At 45.1% G+C, this 23,938-nt stretch overlaps 1 protein-coding gene across 1 annotated transcript in view; it reads left to right on the top strand.

Moving 5' to 3' along the window:
• LOC146201109 (uncharacterized) overlaps positions 1 to 23,648 on the top strand; it is a 140,043-nt gene extending 116,395 nt beyond the window's left edge. The window contains exons 8-9 of the mRNA XM_084592492.1: positions 19,472 to 19,603; positions 23,345 to 23,648. Coding sequence (XP_084448618.1) covers positions 19,472 to 19,603; positions 23,345 to 23,536 — 324 coding nt within the window. The 3' untranslated portion in view covers positions 23,537 to 23,648. The remainder of the gene's footprint in view (positions 1 to 19,471; positions 19,604 to 23,344) is intronic.
• Positions 23,649 to 23,938: the final 290 nt, after the last annotated feature.

Genomic DNA, 23,938 nt, shown 5'->3' on the forward strand with positions numbered 1-23,938 from the left:
TTTTCAATCTACCTTCATTGAGGCGCGATGGTACCGAATTGAATGGCGTTCAGATAAGAGCTAATTATATTTAATAATTTTGTCCCAGAACGAGTCGGCCCGCATCCACTTCGTCCTCCTCTTTCCCATGCTCAACACCGCATGGCGCAGCGTAATTGACGTAACAATATGAATACTTAAACAGTTCTCTGCAACTAAGCTTGTTATTTTAAGCGTACGAAGGAGCACTAAAAATTAGCGGTGGTAAACGCGGCTAAAGAAAGTTTGACATGCGACAGCTTTGCTCTGCTTGCTTTTGTAATACCGCGTTTTCAGTTCAAGTCATCGCGCGTCTTTTAATGTTATCTCTGGCGCTATTCAGACTCAATCACCTTTCAAGGTCAAACGCTGTTAGTTATGATCAATTGGTCACATAGTAATTTGCCCATTAACCGTTTAAAACAGCATAACACATTGGGCGAGAATTGGCGGCATATAGACTCTCAGTTTCACCTTGGCTCAGCTTCAAGGTGACCCGGACGAAATCAAACTCTCCTGGGTTTCTACCAGGAGATGTATAAGTATCTCTTAAAAAGGTGGATATTTTGCGATGTTCATTGAACTTTGCCATTGAAATCTGTCGGTTTCGGCTCGGGTCAATTCCTGCTATGCCTAAACCTCAACTATTGACGAAGGCAAGAAAGGGTTTAACAGACGAAGACAAGTCCCCTTAACTATGGACCCCCTCAGCCCTTATTCAGTGCTCCTTTATGCTGTGTAGCCATTTTTTTCTCTTCTAGCCTGGATCCTAAAGCTCAACCTTTGAACGCATCTCCTTGAACTGCAGTGCATTCTCCTGCAGAGCTGAGCGCACAGCTAAGAAGCGCTTTCAACCCACCTGCTGCAGCGACAACACTTATGTGCAGAAGTAACAAAAATGCTTCTTCGCTTTTGGTGCCCATTATTAAGGTATTCATCTAAAGCAGGACTCATTCACATAGCATAGCTTTTGCTCGTGAACTCCAATTCGCGCAGAGATTTGCGACGGTGATAGCCCTACCCGAAGTTTATCGCTGCTGCAGTAGGTACCTACTATATCATGCTCCCTTCCAGAGCCAACTTGCTCGTCCCCGGATGAGAGGTTGTGGTTCGGAGTCTCTACGCTTCTCACTGCTACTGCTTTACAGTTTAGTATAATAAATGGGCCAATGAGAAGTGGTTGTTATCGAAGCGAGTTGAAGAGTGAGTTGGCAGCTCCTGCAAACTAAGCCATGTCACGTGGTCTCTTGACATCACAGACATCACACCACACGACTACATAACTTGGTATAAGAGTTTTATAGCAGCTCAAACAAAGACAAGGACAAGAGAGGCGAGACTACCACGCAAGCGCTATGAGTGTTAGCGCTTGTGTGTATGTCTTGCCTCTGTTGCCCTTGTCTTTGTGCTATAAATCCCCATACATCAAAATCAACTACCAATTGCCTAACATGAAGTTTTAACGACTACTGAACGGCCATGTCAACTTCTGCATACTAGCTGCCAGAGACCGTTTGCCCTGTAACCGTTTACCCACGATGCCACCCCGGACGCCGGGCTTTTTTGAATAACGGGGCATTTGACGTAATCGCAAAACTGTTGGCGGAAGTTAGACTGCACGGTGCAGTGCCATTGACACTTCACTGCGTCTGGAAAGGCTCCACTCCTCGGTTACGAGTGGAACCGGTCGCCATTTTTGAGTGTATATGATAGTGCCAAAACCAAAGATTGGTCAAAGAGGACTGTGACCTTTTCTCCCCCGCAACCGGGCACATCTACTTAGTCCTCTAACCAAGCACGAATTTAAAAGCGAAAAGGAACCTCGATAGTTTATAAGTGGATAACATTGGTAGAAGAGGGAATTAGAGTACATTACCTTGCATTGAGGGTGTATTGCATTGGAGTATGGTGCATCGCGATGGTATAATAGTGGATAGCGTTGAAATAAGGGATTCTCGTGGAGTACGTTCGGTAAACGATGGGGTACGGTGGAATATTGTCACGTGGCTGTGACAATGCCGTGATCGCAAAAGAACACACAAGCGTAGAAGCACTGAAATTAACTCATTACTGGGCTGATTTGCGCCCTCAAAATAACTGAACAACTCGGCGGTCGTCGAATTACAAATACCCGTCGCATCGATCAACGCTCAATCTAAAGGCGCCGCAGAAACAACGATAAAGCCGCAAGCAGTGACGTAGAACATTGCAGAAACATAAGCGAGTGGCCGGAATCTTCGAGACATCTCGGTGCATCTTTCGTGACAAAGAAGCTGATAAAGCTGCGTCTCGCGACAACGAGCATGAACAAACAAAGCATACAGAATTGATCTGTGCACTGCAATCACACTGATAAGGCCGCATGGCAGCGGCTGTAAAAAATACAGATTTGAATGGTATGCGGCAATATTAAGAGTGGATAGCGTTAAATTACGTTAGTATAGCAGAATGCAAGAGATAAAGGTGAATTACGGTGGATTTATAGCATACTGAGTTGTATTAGAGCACACTCTGCGGATCTGGAGTGAATTGCATTTAAATACCTTGCATGCAGAGTATTGTGATGTATTAAAGTTGAACAATTTAGGCTATGGTGATATAATTTGATTTTGGTGGGATCATGACGCATGTAAAAAGTAAATATTTTCACCATCTCAGCAGTTTATGCTTATGTGAGCTCAGTCATTTTGGCTGTTAGTTTGGCTTGGAGAAGCGGTTCTATCACTAACATTTGGAACATTTCAGTGCTGAATTATTAGGCGATTTGCTGTTTTGAGCTGTATTTTTATAACTCTTCCTTACGCCGAAAATCTTTTCTTAATATGTTGCCATTCATGTACCAAACTGTTTTGCACGACAATAACGGTTTCCGGTCGACGATGAGCATTAGTTTAATTCACTTCGTTGCAATCCCATGCGTGGAACACAGAATTCATTGACATCGTTTAATGAGATTGCTCTCTGTATCCACATAAATGCCGCGCAAAAAAGAAGACGAGCACAAAGGAAGAAAAACACACACTACACGGACAATGCGTGTCATGTGTGTTTTCCTTCCTTGGTGCAGATTGTTTTTTTCGCGCTGCAGTTATGTGGCAGCAAAGTAACCAACTTGCCCAAAAGCTCGTTTTACTCAATTGGTCTCTGTTCTTTGTTTAAAGAAGTACACAAATATCACGTAAAACAAGCCCATATTTCTTCATTCATGTTTACTGTATGGGTCGGCATATTTTCTGTCATAGCGGGTGGTATAGTTCGAAGACACAAAGCACGAAGAGAAGCCCAACAGACGAGCGCTGACTCGTAACTAACCTTTTATTATGAAGAAAGTGGATTTCTATACAAATATATATCAAATGATGTTACAAAAAATGGAACCCTTGGCTAGGCAAATATCCTCTTCCTTCATCAGCCGCGCGGAAAGCCCTATCAACTAAAGACTAAACACAAAAGTCCCTCCCCCCTCCCCCCTCCCCCCTCAATAGCCAGTTCTACCAAGTATAAATTATCACCAAACGTTGTCCAGAAAAGAAACCTCTTTATCAACATGCATTAGGGAAGGCTGGCTGACACACTGCGACTGCTTTTTGCTGATGTAATAAGCCTCAGTTAATTCTCTGGTCATTTTTGTCCCTGTTGCGCAACAAAATCTTAGTTTTTAAACCAAGGGGCGGTAACTTTAGTTTTTCTTTTTTCCGTCTTTCCCACAAGCACTGCAATAATCTTTCAGGTGAGAATATCGTGTGTCCGACCGCGAACTGAGGTTTTCGCACAGACGAATTTTTATGCACCGACTCGCTTGACCTATGTATACCTGATTGCATGACAGGGGAATTTCGTACCTAACAGCATTACTGTTCATTTCCTGGCGGTTATTAATAACGCAGCAGAGCCCGCACAACTTATGCGGCGCCGAAAAAAACAAAAAGACTTCGAGGGAGTACGGCCGAGGTTCCTAAAAGAAAGCGTCAACGCCCTGGTTGCATTCCTGGCGGCACCAAGACGATGGAACGACTTGTGGCCTACTTTGAGTGTAATAAATAGCGAATAATTTTGTCGGATAAAGAAGGCTATTTTGTTCTAACACCGGAATACTTGTTTGCTGAAAAAGCTTTACAGGCAGTAACAAGTGTTTTAAACTTCTCAGTGTGGATAGGGGAAGTGTAAAGGAGCAATTGTTACCGAACCAGTGTATCCTTGAATAGTTGGCGGTGGCAGTTCTGAAGGCGACCGGATAGATTTATTTTTCTCCGCAGACATTAAGGTTAACATTCCTTTTAGAGCCATCCTTCATATGGAAAGCTGGAACTTGGCAGTACTCAGTGTCTAGCTATCTGCAGAAGCATCTTTCATCATTAGTTGTGGATGACACTTTCTTGTTTGAAAAAACGGACAACTTTAAAAATTTCCTGAAGCATAGTAATCATGGTTTATGTTCAGGCTTCAGCGTTGATATAGGGAACGGACAGCTGAACGGGTGGCGCCGCCTCTCGGTGAATCGCTCAATTGCTGGCATGCGCCGGCCCCAGCCGGCGCATTGCCAGCGCATTGGAGTGTGGTGCTGCTTGTCATTGGTTTGTGTGGAAATTGAAAATCCTAAGGTTTAGATGATGTTGTGCGTGCATATATCCTCAAGAGAGCAGAAAGTTGAGCTAGTTGTGTGAATATGTCCAGTGAAACGAAGTCTGGCCAAACAAGGCTGGCGAAACGTGGTGCGTTGTTGGCTGCACTGGCAGCTACGCAAACTCGTCGGAAGCTTTTGAGTCGATTCATTTCTACGTGCATGAGTGGCGGGTGACCTAAGCATGGTTCTTTGTAAGAGAGAGACACGAATCTACGTATTTGGTTACTGTGTGGTCAAGGAAAGTGCCGAATTTTTTTAATTCCGGTTGCAACCGGATGCTTCCTGCCTTCTGTTCCCCAGGAGGGACGGAACGAGAGTCTCGGAGCCGAAGCCGCACTCCTTCATCTGTAATCACTTTATTGACAATTAGAAATCGAAGGAACCCAACCGCGTAAGTTATAACTCTAGCATTTCCCCACCTTTGTAAAAGAAAACCTCAGCACGGCAAAAGGAAAAGGCAGCCACCATCGTCGTTCGGGCTGCATTACGATCTTCAGTGATGGGCAGAGACAATGTTTGTGCGGCGACTTTCGCTGACATAGTTATAGATAATTTACTATTTTTCTCTTAACAGAAAGAGCAGATGGGGAGACATGAACAATTCCTATCACCGTGATCTTGTCTTTTTCCCTCACTTCGTTTGTCAACTGATGAAAATGTGCTGAGAGCTCTGTGTTGATACTCTTCGAATTTGTTAACATTCGTTTGTGGCATGTCCGTCTCGCCTAATAAAATCACTCATTTTACAGCTCATTCAATACCGCATGGTCACAAAATCTGCTATCGGCTTCATATAAAAGCCGACCAATAAAAAAATACAATTTCGTTTTTGGAAACGAGCATGAAGGCAGCATTTGTTTTTTAATTTTGAAGGCCCACAGATTGCCGTTTGGAGTGTTAATAGTTTCCTTACATATTTCTTCTCGAGTAGAAAATATTTTGTTTTTATTTCGCATTCGCCTTGCACATGACACGTGTTTACGTACTTTCCCAGCAGCGCCCATTTCCCGACCCGCCTAAATACAGTGTTTCTCATTGACGTTTTAGTGAAAGCGAGATTTCCTAATTGTGGCGTAATAACAAAAGACCGTTTTAGCTCTCTCAGAAATTGCTGCTATGGCCAATGCTGTAAACAGATTTAGCGGAAGTCCGGCAAGCTACAGTGACAAGGTTGTAAGAGGAATGGCTTTCAGTTATACGGATTCATTTACGTGCAAATAGAAAACTATACCTACATGGTCGCATCCCCTCACACTCATCAGATATCGCGGTCAGGTATCGGCCCCGCAAGTTCGTGGTACGCTGAGAAGGTAGGACACCTTAGCGAACGAGCCATCAGAGGAATTCCTATAACAATAGAACGCCCTCTTAGTTATCGGTGGCTTATCTTACAACAAATCATACTGTGTGTGTGTTTTTTTTTCGACTGTATTTAACAGTTCGACAGTATTGGACTATTGCCTTGAAATGCTGAAGGCAGCTGCGGTCAGTCGCATTGAACTTCCTGTGCTGAGAGAACGCCTAAATAAGGAAGAGTGAAATACAACCAAGAGCTCTCTATTATAACAGGTGTCCGAAAAAATAAGGCCGCTGATAGCAGAAAAATTAATGTTTTTCTTTTCACAACCTCCGTAGCATGTCGAGAGAAACGTATTTATAGTGTAATATTTTCTAAGTAAATTATCTGTAGCATTCCGACGTGTTCCACAAGAGCATTGTGGAAAATGATGTTGAGGTGTGCTTATATTATGGTGGTTGGTTTGTGGGGTTTAACGTCCCAAAGCAACTCAGGCTATTAGAGACTCTGTAGTAGAGGACACCGGAAATTTAGACCACCTGGGGTCTTTTAACGTGCACTGACATCGCACAGCACACGGGCGCCTTGCTTTTCGCCACCATCGAAAAGCGGCCGCTGAGGCCGGGATTCGATCCCGCGTCCTTGGGAACAGTAGTCGAGAGCCTTAACCACTGCGCCACCCCGGCGGGGTGGCTTATATTATGATTAAGTCTGATAGTCTCAAGGCAGGGTTCAGTGAGCTATTGTAGCGTAATTGTGCAGGAAGTCCTGGAAGTATGCGTGCTTGCTTTTCCAACCATAAATAAAATTCTACTTTGGTCTTGCATGTTTATTTTTCTACTTTTCCAGCTCTCGTTGCAAGGTTGAAACTGAAATGTCATCTGCTATTATTCTGTTTTGAATCGTTTGAGCCTAGCTAATACCAAAAAAGACAGGTGCAGCATCTTTTTCATTTTACATGAACGCTGACCATTACAACTACCACTACTACGGCGTCACGGCTTCCCGAATCGGCGGATTTTGATCTCCAGGCTGGTTTCGACTAGAACAAATATAAGATGGACGCGCTGTGCAGGCGCAATTCCCGTCTCCGAAGTCTTCTTTACAAGCACCATCGAAGGCGCTCCAATCGCATGGTGAAATTGCGCGCACTGCATTTTCGAGCATACAACATAAATATCATGCGCCGGGCGGTTTACAAAAAAAAAAAAAGAAAAACACGCACACCCTGGCGAGAATGGCCCTTCCCTTTTTCAAGATTTCCCGGTCCAAAAATATTCCTTGCGGTTGCAAAAGCAGCTCAATGCTTTCAAAGCCACAACGCAAAACGACGGGGAGGGACGTGCTCAAAAACGCCTCGCAGAAAGGAAACGACTGTGCTGCTCAGCTGCCTCGGCACTCCACTGGTGAGCGTTTCACCGCGGGCGGCGCTGTTCCGCCGAGTCGGCGGTGGTGTCCTATAACGGGCGCCCGGTCCCTATAGAAGACTTATATTACTGTCTGCCTCACAAAGGAATTATGAATGCGGTTAAAGATGTATCACGGAGGAGAATGATAAAGTAGGTTTATCGGGTCATCACGAAGTTGCTATTGACTCTTTCCTGGAACGGTTGTCCTTTTACTTGAGATCAACTTACGTAGGTTGGCGAAGCGACGTTTATGTACAAAAAAAGGCCATTTGTATTCAATCGAAGGTGGCGCCTGTGTTGAGCAATATTTTTCTGGTAAAGTTGACAGACAAATTAGTGAACATGTCGATGGTTTGGTGATACGTATCTTCCGTTATGTAAATAACGTTTTAGTGCTAATGGAAAAAGACAACTTCAACAGGAGAATGGTGGACGTCTTAAAGCTGTTTCGGGAGTGTACAAAAGCTTTGTCTTTCAGGTTCAAAGTGCTGTCGAGATTTTGAGCATAAAACTCTTTAAAACGCGACCACTTCTGTTTCATGCACTCCTCGAGGTCCCAGAAGCAGGTGTTAAGCTATTATTCTGGACAGGTGAAAATTGTAAAAAATTGAATTGCCAGTAGTTGCATTCGCTCAAGCTTACTGAGCTCATGTCTGCATTGCATTCATGATATTGTATTGCTACGGGTTAGCAGACTAAAGCCGTAGGATCTGGATTTGGTTATCTCGGTTACATGTGAAAAGCTATTCCGGATGGTTAGGAAAGATTTTTAAATTAGAATAAGGAACAATGCACTGAAGAAAAACTAGCAGTGATTCCCTACATACATAAGGTTGCACATAATCTAAAAAAATGTAGCTAGACGATTTGAAGTTAATGTTTTTCGGTGCCGCATAAGTTGGGCGGGCTTTGCTGCGCTGTTAGGAACCACCAGGAAAAGCTAAAGAACAGTAACCCGGTTAAATGCCAGGTTTGGCAGAGGTCGAGATTTTAACAAGCGTTGAGGTGCCGGCTAGTTGGAATAACAGGAATTTTGGAATAACAGCGCGAAGAACGAGGACGAAGATCAGAAGGACACAAATACTGCGCTGACTGACAACTGATTTTATTTCCAGAAGTTGGCAAGCATATATACATGGCTTGAAGCGCGACAGAAAAACAAATAAAACAGATGCAATGCGCATCTGTTTTATGCGAGATTTGGTATATTGAGCCTGCGACATTCCCCTGTCATGCAATAAGGTATACATAGGTCAAACGAGTCGGTAGGTAGGTAGCAACTTTAATGATTCAAAAAAGAACCAGGTGAGGGGGGGAGGGGGGGGGTAAAGGGAAGTGAGGGAGCAGGACGACGATGGGCCCTCAGGCCGCTCTAGATGGCCGGGCACTTTTGAGCTTCGGCGACCCCTCGGGCCCAGTTCACTGTCAGAAGCTGTACCTCCGGCAGCGAGCTGCGCAGAGCAGCCTCCCATCGCTCCTGATGTCTTGGCCCTTGCCACGGGGGCTTGGGTTTGTTCGGGCAGTTCAGGAAGACTTGAGTAAAGTCGGCTCTGGTGCTAGGACACAAGTGGCAGTGAGGAGAGGTTTCGCCACGGTTTATAATAGAGAGAAGGAAAGGGGTCATGGCTGTGGCCGTCTGAAGTCTGCGCCAGAAAGCCTGGTCGCTTTTGGGAAGAGATTTATGCGGAGGAGGGTACAGCAGGCGGGAATTTCTATAAAATACGGTGAGGTTGTGGTAGTTAAGAAGCCGATCTCTGGCACTGCGAGACGAAGGCACCAGGTCGCTCTCAGCCCGGTTGACGAGTGTTCGGGCTTGGGAGTGAGCGGCCGTGTTTCCTGGGTGTTCGCTGTGCGCAGGGACCCAGAGAAGGGTGATGAGGTAATTCGGTGGAGGGGATGACGCTAGAATGTTTGCGGCCGGGGAGTGGATTTTGCGATGGGCATAATTACTAATTGCTGTTTTGGAGTCTGAGAACATATACTCAGCAGATGAGTGTGTGATTGCTAGGGCAATTGCTGCTTCTTCAGCTTGCAGGGAATCCTGCAAATTTGGAATGGACGCACTGACTATCGTGTTGTGGAATCCATCCACGACGGCTAATGCGAAAGCTGGTCGGTTTGAATATTCGGCCGCGTCTACGTAACTGGGCTCAGGCAAAATCATAATCGCAAAATAAAACTAAAAATGGCGCAAACGCTCCAGCTCATCACCGAACACGCGGTCGAGCTCTCGTCACAGCAATGGAATCAGTTATGTAACCGATTAGACGGCACTCTACACATGAAGAACTCGTGGTCCCTCCTCCGCCATATGCTAAACCCATGTTCCTCACGGTCAGAAAATAATAAACAAATCACCAAACTACTGCACGATGCGGAGAAACAGGGGCAAGACATTGAAGCAGCTCTTAAAGCCACATACTTCCCCGACCTAAAGCAGGAACCATTACCGGCTTACAAAGGAACCCCCAATTCAGACTTGGACGCTCCCATCACAGAGGCGGAGGTATGGGCTGCCCTGGGTAGGCTCCGCACCACGTCCGCACCAGGTCTTGATGGAGTAACTAACAAAGCGCTACGAAATTTATTTTATTTATTTATTTATTCAAATACCCTAAAGGCCCGGGCGGGCATTACATAGGGGGGGGGGGGGGGGCGGAAAGTGGGACAACAGTACAAACAGTACAAACGCCAAATCATCAGCCTCTCTCACTAGGTACATGAATCAACACTGGGACCAGGGCACGCTGCCCCCGGAATGGAAATCAGCCAAGGTAACTTTCATACCAAAATCTAAAAAACCTTTAGACCTTAAGAATCTGAGACCAATCTCTCTCACCTCCTGCACAGGTAAAGTCATGGAGCAGGTAATCCTAAATCGTTAACCGATACACGGAGCAAAACCAGCTCTTCCCCACCACCATGCTTAACTTCCGCGCGGGCCTGTCAACTCAAGACGTCATGTTAAAACTTAAGGAGGATGTGCTCAATCCCGTTTTCCCTCACATCACCAGAGCTATCCTTGCATTGGACCTGACGAAGGCCTTTGATAATGTTGCCCACTCCTCCATTTTACAATCACTTAGCGACCTAAACGTGGGCTCTCGCACGCATGACTATGTTGCTGCCTTTCTCAGCAACCGATCCGTCTGCCTACAATTAGGCACAGTAAAAACTTGCCCTCTCACGCTAGGCAGTAAGGGAACGCCCCAGGGAGCAGTTTTGTCCCCATTTCTTTTTAACATTACTCTTATCCTGTTAGCGAGGTAACTTTACAAAATTCCTTCCATCTACCACTCCTTGTATGCGGATGACATCACCATCTGGGTCAATACCGGCAACCATGGCGAAATAGAATCCAAACTTCAGCTGGCCGCTGACACTGTTGCTACGTATGCAAGCAGCATTGGTCTAAACTGCTCGGTAGCTAAATCTGAGCTCATAGTCATGGACCTAAAAGAACGGAATCCCCCTAATATTCAAGTCACATTAAACGACACCCCCATCCGCAGGGTCAATAGAATCAAAATTTTAGGTCTCAGTATTTCTGACAACGGCTCCAACGCTGAGACCATAAAATTAATTCGTGCTGCCATTTTGAATACAGCCTCACTAATCAAGCGTATCGCCAATCGCCATCGCGACATGAGGGAAGCAGACACACGTCGCCTCATTCAAGCATTTTGCCTATGCAGGATCACCTACTCCATCCCTTACCTCTACCTCACACCCACGGAGACCGAGCAACTCAACAGACTTATCCGCACAGCTTACAAAAGCGCTCTCCTCCTCCCTAAATCAACGCCTACTGAAAAACTACTTCAACTAGGGGTTGACAACACCTTAGGAGAGCTGGTAGAAGCTCACCTCATTAGTCAGTACCACAGACTCCAAACCGGCCAAATTCTTCTGCGCCGAATTGGGACAAACCTACCCGGTCATACCTCGGCCACGCGCAATCCTCCCACCGCTGTTAGCAACAATCTTTACATTCCGCCTCTTCCCAAAAATACCCACCCAGAGCATAATCGTGACAGACGGAAAGCTAGAGCCAAGGCTTTGCACAAACGAGTCGGTGCATAAACATTCGTCTTCGTGAACACCTCAATTCGCTGTCGGACACACGATATTCTCACCTGAAAGATGATTGCAGTGCTTGTGGGAAATACGGAAAAAAAGATTGCCGCCCCTTGGTTTCAAAACGAAAGATTTTGTTTCACCACAGGGACAAAAATGACCAGAGAAAAAACTGAGGCTTATTACATCAGCAAAAAGCTGCCGCAGTGTGTCAGCCAGCCTTCCTTAGTGCTTGTTGATAAAGAGGCTTCCTTTCTGGATAATGTTTGGTGACAATTTATACTTGGTAGAACGGGCCACTGAGGGAGGGGGGGGGGGGGGGGGCGCTTGTGTGTTTGGTCTTTGCTTGATGGGACTTTCCACGTGGCTGATGAAGGAAAAAGATATCTTTTGAATTGGCCTGGCCAAGGGCTCTATTCTTTGTAACATCATTTGGATATATTTTTGTATAAGAATCCGCTTTCTTCTTAATAAAAGGTTAGTTACGAGTCAGCGCTCGCCTGTTGTACTTCATTCTCTTCGTGCTTTTTGTCTTCGAACTGAACCACCCACCATGCAATTTACCAACTCGCCCAACTGCCCATCCTACTTAAATATATATTCTGTCACGTTCGCGCTTCTGTGAGTAGGACCACCCATTTGGTGAAACTTCTCCCTGTCTTCGGGCTCTGTCGTGTTAAATCTGTGCGTTTGCTATTTACTTTAACGACTATGAGAAACGATCGCGAGTTTGCTTGGTTTGTGCATTACCGTCGCTCATCCCACTGCTACCAGTGGGATACTTGTTGGTGAAATGAGCGAGGATGCAATTTGTTTTGAAATGAAAGAATCGTGCGTAATTTGACCTAAGTCGGAATGGCGCTTAGCACTTTCCTGCCTATGCCGTCGACGCAGTTATTGGCATGGGTCTCGGAAATAATCGCGGGCTGCGTAAAAAGGAAAAAAGAAAAATGTGTCATGGTAAAACAGATGCTTGGGCAAGTTGGTAACTCATTTTGACCGGAACAGCGCGCACTAAGACACAGACAAGAAGAGAGACACGACACAGCGCTCGTGTGTGTCGTGTCTCTCTTCTTGTCTGTGTCTTAGTGCGCGCTGTTCCGGTCAAAATGTGTCATGGTAATTTCTGCTTCCAGTGAGTGAAGATTGATTGGTGTGCAATAGGCGATGATGAGATAATAAAATATTTGTTTTAATTAACCAATTGATAAAATAAAGCAACAAAAAAGAAAAAAATAGAAATTGAGGTTTTAAAAGGTTACAAAATGCTCAGAAGGAAAAACCAGTATTTGGTGATGCTAATGAAGAAAATTTAGAATGTGTATTTGATTAATTGAAATAATTGAATGTTTTCAAAGGTGTCAAATTACTCAGGATGGAAAGGTGATTGTTGCTGACCCTGAGCATTGGAGTGTAAAAATATAAAACATAAATGAAATAAAGAAACAAATATTCGAAATATAAAATAAATAAAAGCTAAAATTCAAAAAGGAAAGAAAGAAAACGTGTGTGTGTGAGTGAGAGAGACGCTATCGCGTGATACCTTTAACGGCGGAGCTTAAGTGTCCCCCTAATGTTTTATAACAGTATTATATAATATAAATCTGACTTTATGAACACAGCCAATTGCACCAAGCACTGACACTTCGCCGTAATGGGAGTTGACCTTTCAAATTTCTTTTCGTTTCAGCCGAGTTCCTCTCCTTCCGAGATCCTCGAAGCTTCCCATGACAGCACTTTCACATGAGGTTAAGGCTTCAAATGTCTGCTATCTGACAGAGGGAATAAACAAGAAATCGGCATATTTACAAAATCAACTGAATTTCATGTGGCTGTCAATTAGCGAACCATCGGGCGACTCTATAGAACCCACAAAAGTGAAAAGCAAACTTCATTATTTTATCGGCTGCACTAGCAGGTATGAAGGCACAGAACGCGGACCGGACTTCGAATGTATTATCACGTGATAACATCTTTCGAAACGGGCTTGACGTGAGCATATTACAACACACTAGTGGGATGTCATCTTCTCCTGCTTTACTAGACGCCGCGGGTTTGGCAGCCGCTTTTGCAGCTTGCCTCGGGCGCACTAGACAGCCGTATTGCTCTCTGCACCAAGCACTACAATTTCGTACGACTGTGAAAAGTAGTTTCGGTAATCATGCCCTTGTCTTAAATCAAATACACAATGGTAAATGCAACCTACGTGCAAAAGGTTTCAAAGAACGTATTTGAACTATAGCTTTCGGTATACATGTATTGCTCCTTCTCCCGCGTCCTCCATCGAAGCATAAGCTTATCCTTCAAGTTAACAAGGCTCCATAGCACGCAAAACAACCTAGCTGTTTTAGGTGATAGCACGCTCTGTGGGCTAGCTCGCAGTCAGAGGAGCGTGCAGTAATGCTTTACATGATGCAAGTGACACTTGTAAAACCGATTAGGATTGCAAACGAGTGGTCGCATACACGCGTATACCTTGTTTTCGTGCGCATCTACGACGGTGTGCTTGCTGCAGAAGGACACGCAACAACATGAAGGCATCATTCCGAATAGAGCTTGAAGCTAACAGCGACTGCTGTGATGTTAAAAAATGAAACAATAGCTTGTGAGCATTCCAAAGAACATTTCGGTGCATGCACGGGTTATACGAAGGCGCACGTTGACAACGTACTCGATGGGAGGCGCGGGCGGACTGAACAAAACATGGCCGCCGCTCACAGTTTCTGTCTCTTTCACTAGATGGCGCTAACTTTCGTAAAGCAGGCGCAGTCACTGTTGATGCAGGCGCAGTCAGTGTTCCTGAAGAAGAGATGCCAGTGGCCGGGTGAATAAACAGGTGGTGGAAACTAACACAAAAACGACTGGAAGATTGGTGGCTTAAAAGCAGAGAAGTGACATAATGTTAGTAATGTAGAAACAAACATTTAATAAATAGAATGCTGGTTTAGGTAACCAATCTAAATCAATAATTAAGATATAGGGAGAAAAATGAGCATGATAGCTACTGCTACCACCCCGTTTCAAAGGGGACGCTCCTATATTGCATCCATTCCATCCATCCATCCTGGATGCCACATTTGTCCTCAGATTTACTATTTTAATAGCCCTGATACAGAAGGATACTTCCGCGTAGTCAAATGGAGAGACAAAGACCGAATCGCTTATTTCGGACCCAGAAAGAAAACGTTCCGCACCAGATGTGTCGGTCTTAGTAAATTCATCACACTCATTGCCTTGTTGTACAAAAAAGCTGTTTAAAGCGTCAGCCAACAGCCTGCCATTTAACCGCATTTCTTCATGTATAAATATGTCGGGTATGGTCCCTTGTGCACCAGAATGCAATAGCGAGTTAGTTTTCGCCAAAGTACATCGGAACATTTTATGCTATTATCAGAAGTAGATCTCCAAAATATGCGTTCCTTGCTGCACGTAGTCTTGATGTAAGCTTGTTTCGGTATTCCTTAAATTCAGATAGGGCGTGCATGTCTTTGTCGTTTATAATCTTTGTATACAGGGCATGTTTATGCTTGATCGCCTAGAGTAATTCCCGCGTTAACCAAGGCTTCCGAGCCCTTTTCGGTGTCCTTCTTGGCAGCACCACTCGGATATTCACCTTTTGCCCACTCTTTTTAGTCGATTGGAGAAGCCCATATACGGAATCACAACAGTCTTGTCATTCCCAGCAGAACCAATGGAAAGCGTTTGGCTGTGTTGAACACTTCCGTTTAGGAATGCCTTCCGACACGCTGACAAGTATATGATTAGGATACCCAGAAGCAGACAGCTGGAGAATTTGTTCCTCAAAGCTGGCGGCCATAAGTTCTGGGAGAGATTTTTGCAAGTCATTAGAAAGGCATAATTTTGCGATGCCCCTCCTAACAAGTTTTGAATGAGTCGAGTCCTACGGGAGCAGTCTTGTTGGCACGAGGTTCATACTTCGAGTACACTTGTTCATCACGAAATAGAAGACTAATATGAAGGAATATGATGCTATTATCAAAAGGCATCTCGCGAGTTATTTCTAGCGGAGCTAAGCCAGCGCGTACGAAGGTTAGTGTGTTATTAGCTAGTGATTCAAATGAGTCCGAACTGCAGTCTGGACTGCGGCTTGTCCCATCGACTATAAAAACGATTGGGCAAACGGTGAGTATCCCAGTGGTTTTTTCTGCTCCGGAGAAGCTTCAAAAACTGTGCAAAATGACTTACCCAGGCGACTCTCACAAGCTTGAGTGCAAGGAGCGGCGCAGGGACTAGTTCACCAAATGTGCGGAATCGGTCGTGTATAATCTACCAATTTTATACGGTAAGACATATGTAGGACAAAGGGGGAGGTGTATCAAATATCGCCTCTGTGAACTGTGTAGAAATGTAAGGGAAAAGTGCGGAGGGTTCTTGGACGCGCACTGTAGAAAGCGTGAATCAAGTGATGATCCAGTGAACTACCCTGTTCCGGCCAGATTGCAGAACCTTGTGCAAAATATAGCTGCATGCCTTTCTACAAAGAATGTACCGTTGTCACCACAAGTTCCTGCTACCTAACGCGTGAAACTATCGAGGCAAAGATAAAGGTTGTTTAGGGGCAAAATGCGTGTCGAAGCCGTCCATTGCTTTGTCCTGCAAGGAATTAAAATACTTGTGTCGTCATTGAATGGCTGCGGACTGCGCATGTACGATGACCGGCCACAATTTGTCTTTATATGCTGCTTCACCATTCACAATAAACTGTTGAAAGTTAGGGCTCGTTTGTCTCTCGTCTCTTCTGTCCTCGTCTGGTTGTGTGCTTCAAATTTCTATCATGTGAAAAAAAATCCCCTACTGGCATTGAAATGCATTGAATACAAACCGAACTAATAGTTAGATACCACTCATGTTTCTCTAGTACCATCCATATAGGGTCACAATTGTAGCATAATGGAATATTTCTACTAATATATTTCTACTGAATTTGAGCCCACCACCGATTGGCGTTCAGTAGGTGGGTTTGAATTTTACTACTAGGATCCAGATTCGATTGTTACCATGTTCAGCACGTAACGACGACTCGTTTTGTACCACCCGCGCCTTCCTGCTGTTATAGGTTCGCCCGCCATATTCAACCCTGAATTAAGGTGGGGGGAAGGGGGAGACGCTAAGGAGGCTGCAGACCAGGGCCTCATCTCCGACGGCAGGAGAAGGGAGCCCATTTATTCTAATTTGCTTCCTATATGACACAGCAAATAACGGAACTTGTGAGCGACAGGTACACAGAGAAAAAACCGGAATGGAGAACTGGCCTCCGACTAGTCGGACTTGATTGTTTATCATTTGAGGTACCCTTATAGAGCTACGAAAACAGGAATTTTCCAGCATTCTTAGAGGTCCTTTTCTTGCGAGTTGATCTGCACTTGCTTATGATTGGAGGAGAGTTTTGAATGGTTTCCTATCAATCCCTCTACCCTGTGATGGTGGACAACATCGAAAAAATGTAATTTGAACAGTATATGAACCAAGGAGGAAAATCATTTTGCATTGCACCACCATCATCATTCCTACAGAACTACACCTCTCAAATAGTTCTATCAGTTCTTTTCTTCCGCTTTAAGGGAGTACAATAGGCCATGTCAGGCTGAGTCCTGTTCTAGTCCCTTATTGCTTCCTCCGCTTCTGATTGTTAATGACTTCGCTTTCTGTGTGCTGCAAAAGTAATACATCACTCTCGCGCTAACCCCATGATCACATTTTGCTATTTTAGTTTCCTGTAGTTAGAATGAAGTCGGTTATATTTCTGAAGTGCAGTATGGAAGTGAGGAAGGACCAACAGAGAGGAAGGGGGAGGCGTTACGTGCACTTTATCCCAGGGCACCCATTTTTCTCTTAATTCTGCCCTGGCCATACAAGCCACGATGGCTCACTGGTTAAGGCGCTCAGCTACTGGATCGGAGTAGCCGGGTTCGATCCCAACCATAGCGGCCGCATTTGGATTGAAGCGAAACGCAAAGGCGTCCGTGTGCTGTGCGATATCAGTGCACGTTAGATCCCCAGGTGGTCGAAATTATTCCGGAGCTCACCACTACGGCGCCTCTTTCTCTCTTCTTTAACTCCCACTTCTCTCCCTTCCCTTATGGCCCGGTTCAGGCCCGTTTCACATGAAGCGATTTTTGCCCTGCTAGCTGCGATTCTTGGCGGTCTAGCCGTAGAGCGAGCGTCGCTCCAGCCGCGGAGGAGTTTCCAACAGGTTGGAATTCAGTCGCAGCGTCGGCGCGGTCGTTCTGCGACTGACCAATGAGGTGCCGAAGAGCGTCGCGACGTCATATGACGTAAGGTGACGTGCCACGGGCTGGCACGCCCAGTATTGAAGGAGAGCGCGCGCCCCCATGAGACAACACTATTTTCACGTCCGAGTGGTTTCATTTGGCGCACCAACGCGCTTTTTGTACGCTAAACGACTTCCCGTGTTCATAAATACGTATGAATTATCGCTTAGAACCTAAAAATGCATCTGAATATATAAATCAAACACCCTCTGCGTACGCGTTTTCTACAAAGCATCGAACAACCCTGAAGGGAATCTCTCACCGAATTCGCACGCAGGTTCACTGCATGTGAAAGCGCGTTGCGAAATCGCACTGCGGCGTCACCGACTGCCCCGAAAATTTTCGCTGCAGTGGCAGCATGTGAAACGGGCCTGTGATGTCCGATGAGTAGCGTGGCAGATATATATGCGTCATTTATTTCCTCTAAACAAATTTAACAAATGATTGCCACGGACGCCGGAAGTTACACCCCGGTTGCGATGACCGAAGGCTGTCGGTACGACTACGTCACACATTTTGAAGCTCGACTCGACGTGCAGGTTTGTGTGTTTTAACCCAAAAAACCATTTAACATCGGTACGAACCTCAGACCTTAGGACGTAAGGCTGGACGCCATTTTGATTGCTAAGTTGACAAACCATCATGGTAAACATTGCTTCGCACTTGGAGCCCCGGACCAACCGACAGAAATCGCAGAACATCATAAGTCACAAAAGTTTTTCTTAAAACGTCCCGTCAAATCCAGGAGGTATGAACACACCTGCATCGCCGGTCGAACTCCGAACACAAAGTTCTTGTATGGTTCGAATTCCCTCCCGTTTTAAACGTGAAGCGCGAGTTGGCAGCTGCTGTGAAATAGGATGTCACGTGATCGAGTGACGTTGCACAACCGTACGAGTACTGAGTGCCCGGTGATGTCTTTCCAGCGCCATGTCCGTTGCTTTTAGTTCCCAACCGCAACAATGCCGACAAAGAAATTCCTGGACAATGAGGTCTTTAACCCTATCGCGCTTAAGTCGTCCCTGGAGAGTTACTAGATACGACACTTGCCGAGCCATGTGAAGGCTGAATAAACACTCAAAAGCCCTTAGCTAGCTCCGGGCTTGAGAAACATCAGAAAGAAAGAGGCGGACACCTTAGATAAGATTGTTATCGCGATAGCAGGCATGACATATGTGTCCGTTACAGCTAGGTCAGAGAGTCCTGCACATGCGTGCTGGCTTTAAACGATAAAACGTACAGAAGACTAAGTGCAGTTTAATTACGGCCCTGGCATCCTTGCGTAATAAGCTGAAAGAGACGTCGAACTTATTTCGCATTCTTCGACAAATACTCTTCTCAAACAAAGCGGCCGCCAGGATCACAAACTTTTAGAATCGAGCACAAACATCCGATTTCTCGGCTTTTAGTGTGCATATCGCGCCATCACTAAACAAATCAATATCAAAGCACCAAGTGCAAACTCAGCCTAACCATCACTCCGTTTTCTGAAGTTAAAAAAACAACAATTGCGTTTCTAAGAGTGTGGAGTTTAAGGGCACATGGGGGTTACGATATGAGGTGCGAAAGGTACGCACCCTTCATTGCACCTTTAACTGTTAACGGTCAAAAATTACCTTTAATGTACCTCTAGGCTATATATACATCATTTCGCCATCTTCGCGTAGTTTGTTAAGCTGAAACGTTTGAGTACTTGCTTGCTAGCTCTATTTTGCACCGAATACACGAAGAGCATTCACCTTCTGTTTTGCAGATCTGCGTTTTGTATCCAGGTTATGTCCAGACCCACTACTACTCGGTGATGATCAGGCGATGGACAGGGTTTGAAAATGCTGACAGGACCGACATCTACTTCTACGAAATTGAAGAAACAGTCTCTAGAAAGGTAAGCGCCCTCAATGGCGCATCCACCGGACAGTTAGCGAGAGACGCCGGGCTCTTGACGTGCCTCCTTGAAACGCAGAAATGCCGCACTTACGCTGTTCCAAACAGCTAGCTCAAAATGTTTATTTATTTATTTGATACCTCAAAGGCCCCTTGTATGGGGCATTACATGAGGGATGGGCATAAGAGAAACAACAACGGTCTTGATAGCGGTCTTAAAAGAGATGGCGTTGATATGATACACGGCGTCCTGTGGTAGATCATTCCAGTCCCGGGATGACGTGACGAAAAAAGATCGAGAATGAGCAGGAGTTCTGGCGGAGGGGGCGTGACGGTCTTATGGTGATTAATACGGCTTGAGAGGCGATAAGCAGGTGATATGACTGATTCTCCTAAATATGAATGATAAAACATATAAAAGAGGCACAATCGAGAAATTTTCCGTCGGTTTGCAAGGCTAGGTACATTGGCTCTAGATTTTAAGATTTTAAAGCAGGCACACTAGTGTAGCATGAATAATTAGAATAAATGAAACGGATAGCACGATTTTGTATTTTTTCTAAGGTTAAAGAAAGGTTAGACTGGTGAGGATCCCATATTTATGAAGCATATTCTAGTTTAGGACGGACAAAAGTTAGGTATGCTAATGATTTGATGGATGGGGTGGCAAAACGTAAGCTGCACCGTATGAAACCAAGGGTACGATTAGCCTCGTTAGCGATGTTCATGACATGAGATGACCATGTTAAGCTTTGCGTTACAGTAATGCCCAAGTACTTACAGGAAGAAACGGACGACACTTCAGAACCAAAAAGAAGGTATTTAGGAGGAGTATGCATCTGCCGACGATGGAACGAAATCAAACATGTTTTGGAAATATTAAGAGACATTAGCCAACGTTTGCACCAAGCTTCGATTTGGTTAAGATCTTGTTGAAGAATGCTGACGTCAGTACTGTTAGTGATTGGGCGGTAAATTACACAATCATCAGCAAGTAAGCGTAAAGTAGAGGAAATATTGGAAGGAAGATCGTTAATGTATATCAGGAAAAGCAAGGGTCCCAGGACTGTACCTTGGAGAACACCTGAAATGACCGGGCTACGAGGAGAAGAACAATTGTTAGCATAGACAAATTGCTCTCTGCTAGTCAAAAATTTAGACAGATGTTGACACAATATTGGAGTCTGCTGACAATGTTCTCGCCTTATGTGCGGCCATACATTGCCAACCAGTACTGGGCCAATCGTGTGTGCTGCCTTAGATAGGGCGCTGAAGCTTAGTACGCCTAACGCTTCATAACAGCTAATTACAGCAATTCATTCGATAATTAATGCTGCCGTGAGCCCGTAACGCGCTCTTATTAGTTGTTTTTGTAACTAAAACACTGTACACTGAGCCCAGTGTTCATTTTCAAGGAAGACATCGCGCCACTCAATGTCAGCAATTACTTCTGTGATTGATTCGATCTGTAAGATTTTCCCTCACTCGTCACGGGCCCTGTTTCATGCCAGGAGGTCCAGTGGCGCCCGCAGTTGAAGATAGGAAGGTTGTAGCTTAACGCTGCCAAAAGGGCCATTAAGGAACACAGTGCAAACGCCACGCCGAACAGTGTAATATATGATTGGGCACCGCCAGACAAACGTGTTAGCGAAGCATAACGCACGCCGTCTTGCTCAAACTATACAGGCCGTGACAGTGGAATTTGGATGAAAGAAAATTATAAACTACGGTGCTTATTGCGCACAAGCTATAACAACTTTATGGTGGGGGTTTGTTCAGTAACAGTGGGACCCGAATAGCGGGGGTGAGCACAGTCCCTGGGCAGACAGTAGGGTCGAGGGCGCGCAGCGATTTCTGTCCTGTTCTGTGCCAATGGCAGGAGTATTCGCGGTATTTTTCCTCTTTACACAGCCATTAGTCGTTCTGCGTGCGTACGCGATCTAAATAGCTAGTGAGGGCGTGAAGGAAATGTGCCGCGGACTTTCCAGCAAAGTAAAGGCAAAGGCAACGCTTTCAACATGCAAGTAACGCTGTCATGGGAACGCGAAGCGCGTCACTCTCTGAAAGTAATATTATCGAGCACGCGGCTGCCACAAGCAGAAGTAAAGCCCCGCCATAGTGGTACCGTAGTTAGGGCGCTCTACTTCTCTACCCAAAATGCGGATTTGAATCCTGGTAGCGGCGGCCGCTTTCCGATGGAGGCGAAAAGCAAGGCGCCTGTGTACTGTGCAAGGCCAGTGCTCATTAATGAATACCAGGTTGTCAAATTTTCCGGAGTCCACCACTGCAGCGTCTTTTATAGCCTGAGTCGCTTTAGGACAGTAAATCCATGATTAAACTAACCTAAACTAAACCGAAGGAGGCAAAGTGCCACCCGGGAGAATGTATTATTGAGCTTGAACGAACTTCCCGTTTCAAGGCATACTGCGTCAGCAGAGCTTCCGTCGTTATCTCCAATAACGGGCTGGCTATCTCACGTTTGCTCGATTTATTGAATTTGCTTTGGAACGCTTGCTGGCTGAAACATCGATGCTTCAATTGAAATTTAAGAAGTAATCTTGTAGGTGCTGTTTTAGGCTACACCTGAACACTGGTTGAATATTCAGTCGTTCTTCTTTCTGGCCGAGCGACCCGGAGGTAAACCAGACCGTGAAGTCGTCAGCGTACATGGCGTGCTGTATGCCTTCGATCTTTAATAAGTTTCAAGTGTTACAGTATTTAGTCGTCGTCTTTTTTAGCGCAGCGTATTTTTTCAACCATTTTTAGCCGAAGAGTTGGAAGGTCGACCTTAGCGAACAAAATGTATTCCGCTGCTTCTCACAAGCTTTCAACCACCAGCTGCTTATCCCGTGTTAGTTCACGTGTAGTTATTCCTTACTGAATATGTGCGCCTTACTTATCGGCAACGAAAACACCTTTGAAGGGCTGTTTTTTGTCTTTGGTAAAATAGAGCACGAGATGTTTGCTCCAAATTTCTGTAGCATTTATTGATTACTCAAAGATCTCCTGTGAGACATTACATGAGTTACAGGGCAAATAAGTATAACAAAAATAATAATGAGATGTTTTCGATGAGGCGCTTGAATATCTTGCGGTCGATTATTGTAGCCGCATTGGTGGGCAAGCCATTCCAATCCTGTGCTGTGTGCATAAAAATGACTGCTGAAAAGTAGTAGTGAGCGCCTGTGGGGAATACGCTGCATTAATGTGGCTGGAGCGCGAGATTCGGTGGGCTCTTTTTATATAAGGGTTATATCAGATGGCAAAGAATGGAAAAATTTCTGAAAAAGGTTAAGACGCGCTATTCTATGCCGCGAGGCTTGAGAGGGTAAGTTTAATTTTGCGTTTACTGCTTAGATACTCGGATAATAGGAATAATTTGAAAAAATGTATCGTGTTGCTCTGTTCTGAGCTGATTCGAGGGCATTAGTAAGGCTGTAGTAACTCTAGAGGTGGACGATTAATCCCTTTGCAGCGCTTAGGAGCAAACCCCCTGGACAGAATTTTTTCCTAGAGAGACGGTACATGCTGTTTTGGTTGTCAGCTTTCGAAATAGGTTCTTATGTCCACACACCGACCAGTGTGATACTTGACTGCTACTTTGATACCGAAAACAAACTGACTTGACCCGCTCCGTATTTTAACTTCCACGCTGTTTTGGTACCAATGAATGTATGCATCATTTGTGTGGTCTCTGTATGATCAGTTAAATCGTAATCCACTAATGTGGCGCCTCCTGCAGGCCTATCTGATGGTTCAGCAACTAAAGACGGCCGGGATTCAGACAGTCGCCTTCATCATCGAGCAATACCAGATGGACGCGAACAGTACCATCATTACCCAATCGTACGATTACTCAAGGGACGTTCCCTGCAAAGTTCGACCTTTTGGCATCACCAATCGCACCAAGTTCCAGCTAAGCAAGGTCCTGTAGGAGACCTCGTTTAGAAAGAAAGTGCCGGTTGCGCCTACAGTGCGCACTCGCTCTGCGTTTCCAGCGCTGCTGCTGTGGCGCCGCATGCATATCCCCTCTGTGAATTGTTTTAGCGCCCTTAATAACTCTGCAATGTTATTTTTCCCGAGACCGCCATGTTTCTAACATCTACTGTATTCAATGCTAGCGCTAGCTATTTTATATTAAAGCTTAGTTCATTATCCTCCTTTTTCACATCTGTCAACTCTTATTTTTCAATTACTAGCCCATACGCATCGCTTCCGAATCAATGGTGGCAGTGATTCTAATGACTGGCTTATAAACCTCATTCTAGTCTTCAACATGCTCCGGCCCAGTAACCTTTGCGGCACTCTAAGTGTGCTGCTGCATGAAACATCACTT

This window comes from Amblyomma maculatum, chromosome 2, assembly GCF_055883805.1.
Source record: "Amblyomma maculatum isolate TAMU_Amacu chromosome 2, ASM5588380v1, whole genome shotgun sequence".
Taxonomy (NCBI): Eukaryota; Metazoa; Arthropoda; class Arachnida; order Ixodida; family Ixodidae; genus Amblyomma; species Amblyomma maculatum.